General features: G+C 48.7%; 1 protein-coding gene across 1 annotated transcript; it reads right to left on the reverse strand.

Annotated features, from left to right (window-relative positions):
• Positions 1–2,818: 2,818 nt before the first annotated feature.
• Positions 2,819–4,004, reverse strand: ASCL4 (achaete-scute family bHLH transcription factor 4). Its single transcript, XM_037513679.2, has one exon. It carries the CDS (start codon positions 3,335–3,337, stop codon positions 2,819–2,821), a length of 519 nt encoding a protein of 172 aa, XP_037369576.1. The 5' UTR covers positions 3,338–4,004.
• Positions 4,005–4,897: the final 893 nt, after the last annotated feature.

Here is a 4,897-nt window from a genome sequence, read left to right on the forward strand (position 1 = left end):
ATAAATTTCTCTTTTTAAAACTACCTTCAAGCTTTTTGTTATAAATCATCCATCTCAGCCAGCCAAATGTATTATATTTTTCATACATGTTATACATTTATTTAAAGAATGTACGTGAAGAAAAGTATTTTTATGCATTAAAAAGCAACCACATCATCGCTGTAGATTAAACAAAAATAGACTGTTTTATGAGTAGTATTGTTCCTACTTTAGAAAAGAGAATGTCAAGGTGCCTGCCCCACACCAGAGCAGAATGGAGAGTGTTATTAGCATGTAAGATGCCATAAAGAAACAAGTCTTAAAATTCTCTGCAACTAGTGTTAACTTCTCCTCCAACTCCGCCAAGAAGGCAACATGGGTGTTTCCTCTGTTTCTTCCTGATTAGTAAATATGTCTCACTCGGGGGCTTGCTTCTATGAAACCCCCATGTGGAATAACAACCAGTAGGAGACCAAAACTGCTAGTTACAGGTGTTTGCCAGGATATAATTCATGTCATAGGCAGGAGGAAACAGCGATTGCATTTTGTTTATTTGACCGAAAGTCTCCAGCATTTAAGAAAAAGGAAAGTTTGGTCCTGAATCATTCACTATACAGCATTTATCGGCACAGTTGGAAACAACAAAATCCTATTATAACTCATTAGAAATAGTAGCAAGTATATGTGTTGATGTGGATCCAGCGTTCCAAAGAGCAAGTATTACCTAGAATTTTATGGTAGAAGGTTAAATCCTAATAGAATGTGGTTACTCTGCCCTCTTGCAACACTGAAAAAATCACACTAACTCCACCTAGCCAACATTTTTAACCAAGCTTGCTCTCCACAGATGTAAGAAATAGGACTTTCTCCGAAAAATAACTACTAATTTATCACTGGATAGTACCTTGCCGATCACCAAGGCCTTCCACTACTCCACTCCTGGGAACAGGACCAGGAAACTGAGTTGCGCAGAGGTTAAATAAGGTTGGCTGGGTCACCCAGCTAAATGACAGCAATGGAGATCATGGCCAGGAAGCAAGCAGGCTGACACCCAGGGACAGGCAGACTCAAGACTGAATCTCAGCTCAGCCACTAACCCGACACTAACCTGACTAGGTGTGTAACCTCTCAGAGCTTTGCTGGTTATTTTTTAAAGATTTATTTATTTATGCATATAAGAACTCAGGTACAAAGCAGGCCAGAGGTGCCTGGGCGGCTGGGGGAGGGGACTCACCAAGGACAGAATGGGGAGCAGAACAGGCAGATCTGCTGAAACACTGCTGAGAAGAGCAGCCGGCGGGAAAGGAGAGGTCTGCAGTGCCACGTGGGTCAGCTCCCTGGTCAGGCATCGATGGAACTCATGCTGCAGAGGCTGGCGATAGCTTGACTTTAACTCATGCTGCAGCGCTAAGACTTTAACCCCTGTGCCACCAGGGAGGCCCAGCTTCACTGTTTTAACGACAAAATACATGTAATACCCACCTCACAGATATGTGAGAATAGAAAAAATATGAAAAACACCCAATGCTAATTCCCAGCATGCAAAAGAAGGTCACTAAAGATCAGCTTTGCTCAGTTGACACATCGATCAATAGGAGGTAATAAAGCCCATCTAGTGGGGGCCATTGTGGGGAACACCGGAAACAAGGCTCATCATTGTTGGTTTACTCTCCATGGGCATTGCCTGGCCCCACCCTCGACCCTCCATACCAAAGCTGCATCCGTGGAAAAGGCAAGTTAGCCTATTAAAAAATGTTTAAGACAGAAAAGTTATCTTCAACAATGCTTATTCTGTGTCAACAAGCACTTGACTTATCTACTGAATTCATGACGTTTTTTCAGAGGGAAAAAAATAACCAGAACACAGCCAAAGTCACAGCCAAAGTTCAACATACCTGGAAGCCCACATGGCGATAAAAGTTCCAGAATATTCCAGTCTCAATCCATCCCATCCAACCATCTAAGTATTTCCTTTTTTTTTTTTTTTTCAAGTCATGGTGTCACTTTAATTAAACCAAAGGGTAGATGGCACGAGAGCCATAAGGAGGGAGATAAAAGGGAAGAAAAGAAAAGAAAAAAGTGTTGAAAACAACCGAGAGGAAAAGCTTGCAGACAAATCTGAGCTCTGTTCCAAAAAGATCACTAACATAGGTTATCTGCTAACTCCTGTAACGGTGTCCTCGTCTGGCAACTTCGCCATAAAAACAGGATGCATCAAACACTAAATGTCTTCTCTCGCACCCGGTCCACATTTCAGTCCTGTGGAGCTCTGGAAACTGTTCTCAGGTGTCAGCTTAGAGTCCCCTTCACGCCAAGCACGGTGTCAGCCAAGTTTCTGATCCATTCTCAAAGGCGGGCCTGCAGGAGAACCATCCTCTCGTCGTAAGGACTGTCGTGTGTGCGTTTATTCTGGGCAAGACCTTTGGTTAACTTTGGATTCATTTCAACATAAGCACATCATTTACCCCCACGGCCGCACGCCCAGCGGAGGGAATTCCTTTTGAGCGTTCAGAATAATCGTTTTTAGAATAAGATGCTCAGAACCTTGCACCGTTTGCATTTTCGAAACACAGGAAAAGTTTCCTTAATAAGCACCTTCGCGTTGCAAGCGCGGTAAGGGGCTGGGGGAGTAACCCGATTATCAAAACCCCTAAAGCAATGATTACTTTTTCCTAAGATTTAAGTCCTGGATGGGGCTGGGGGTTGGGGAGGAGCTGGGGCAGGAGGATGAAAATGCAAACCATTCGGAGGGAGGCCCAGCCCAGGCACCCAACGCTCAGAGCTGCAACCCCGGGGGTCGGGGCCGGGGTCGGGGCCAGGGTCGGGGTCCCGGCGCCCGCTAGCTGCCCGCCTCCTCGGGTTCGCTGCAGGGCGAGGGCGCCGAGGAGGCCTTGGACTCGCCATCGCTGTTGCATTCAGCCCGGCGCGGGGGGCCGGAGCCGGCCGGCCCCTCCTGCTCCGGCGCGTGGCGCTCCAGCAGCTCCTGCAGGTGCCTGATGTAGCCGATGGCGGCGCGGAGCGTCTCCACCTTGCTGAGCCTCTTGTCCGCCAGCTCGCGGGGCAGGTGGTCCCGCAGGCGCGCGTACCCCTCGTTCACGCAGCGCACCCGCTGCCGCTCCCGCTCGTTGCGCTTGCGGAGGAAGGCGGGCTCGAAGGCGCCCCCGAGCGGCAGGGCCAGGTAGGGCCGCCCCGGGGCGCAGCCCGCGCGCGCCAGCGGCCAGCACGCGGCGTCCAGGCGCAGGGAGACCCTGCAGGGGTCCCCCGCCGGGAGGCGAGGGAGGGGCGCCCGCATTCCCAGGGGCACCGTGCGCAGGTGGTAAGGCCAGGTCAGCAGCCCGGCGGGTTTACGCGTCTCCATCCTTCGCCGACCAGCAAACAGGTTAATCTCTGCAGAGATGGAGCGCTCAGCGCGAGGGGAGATCTCCAAGCTGCACAGCGGAGATGCTGGTCCATTCAGACTGCCTGACACCGCCGGCCTCCGGACAGGTTTCTGAGTCCCCAAAGCCAGGAGGTTCCCCCGGACAGGCTTCAGGGAAACTGGGCACGACTCTCTAAATCCATGGCACTCCTGGATGCTTTTATAAAGATCCGAACGGAGGTGACAGGCGAAGTTTGGGGAGCCCCTAATCCACACTTCAAACCCCTTCTTCCCCTCTGATCTTCGAGGGTTTTTTGGAAAAATAACAAAAGGGCCCCTCCGCTCGTCCCTTAGCCTGGAAATGCGAGCGCACACCAAACACAGGGTAATCTCCCAAAGCCACCCCAGCTTTTCAATTCCTGTAATCCACCGCCCTGGGTCTCCAGGGCCTGGGCATCGGGAGGTGTCGGGAGCGCCCCTCCCAGGAACCTGCAGCTCTCCCGGCGGCGGAGGGAAGCTTTACCCGAGGCTTTCTCCTTGAAAAGTCCAACTTGACTGTCCTTTGTGGTTTCCGGCGTGGTGGACTAATGGAAAGAGCTTTTAGATTGTTTGCAAACTTACACTTGCTCTTTCATTTCTGGGGAGGAGGAGGGAAGACCTCATCAAAGCGAAGACTGCTCCCTTGTGGTTGCAAGATGTGTCAAGCCAAGGGTGACCCCGGGGGAGGCTGGAGGGTTTTCTTCTCCAAAATCCAACCTTTCAAAAACCCAATTAGACTTTTCTTTTTGAAGGGAACAGGAAAGAAAGATACTGCAGCGACCAAGAGAAGGGTCTGCATGTTGCGTCCCACTTGGCTAGAACGCACGCACTTTATGTGTATTGGTGCTACTTTTTTTAAAAAACGCACATCAAAAGGCTGAGCAGCAACAAACACTTTTAACCGGAGTTATTTCTCGCCGTGCTTACAGTAAACACAGCTTCAACGCTGCTTCCCGACCTCTTCTCATCCCACCCAGGATATAAGGACATCATCTCTCCATAGTACAAAGATTATATTTCTATTGTATTCTTTTTGTCTTTTAAAAAAAAGGATGCAATTTATTTTCTCCCTTGGGAGGGGCAGGAAAGCAACATTTGAAAGGTGGAGAGCCCCAGTTGCAAGGAAAAAAAGGATGATGGCTTTGAAGACTTGTCTTTTTAACCCACAACCAAAAAATGAATAATTAATCCATCGGAGTTGGTGAAGGGCTTTGAAGATGAAAGTGTCATTAAAAATCCAAGTGTACTGGGTAATGTCAAAGAATGTGTTATCACCCTGAAAATCAGATTTCCTGTTCTGCAAACCAGAACATTAAAGGCAGCTTCAACTTTAAAAGTCCAACTTAAAAACAAGAGAAGCAAAACCCCCTACATTTATGATCAGACTTTCTGCCTATTATTCCGCGGGAGCCAAGGTGTCGCCCTAACATGTTGTTTTTTTGTTTTTTAGGTTTTTTTTTTTTTTTTTTGGACAAGTCTTATGCTTCCCTGTTTATGTTAAGTGATCTGCCTGAAGCAACT

This window comes from Talpa occidentalis, unplaced genomic scaffold (assembly GCF_014898055.3).
Source record: "Talpa occidentalis isolate TD23 unplaced genomic scaffold, MPIMG_talOcc4v2.1 talOcc4.16, whole genome shotgun sequence".
NCBI lineage: Eukaryota > Metazoa > Chordata > Mammalia > Eulipotyphla > Talpidae > Talpa > Talpa occidentalis.

Excerpts from the sequence above, each read along its gene's own strand:
- ASCL4 (XM_037513679.2), bottom strand. The coding sequence starts at position 3,337 with ATGGAGACGCGTAAACCCGCCGGGCTGCTGACCTGGCCTTACCACCTG.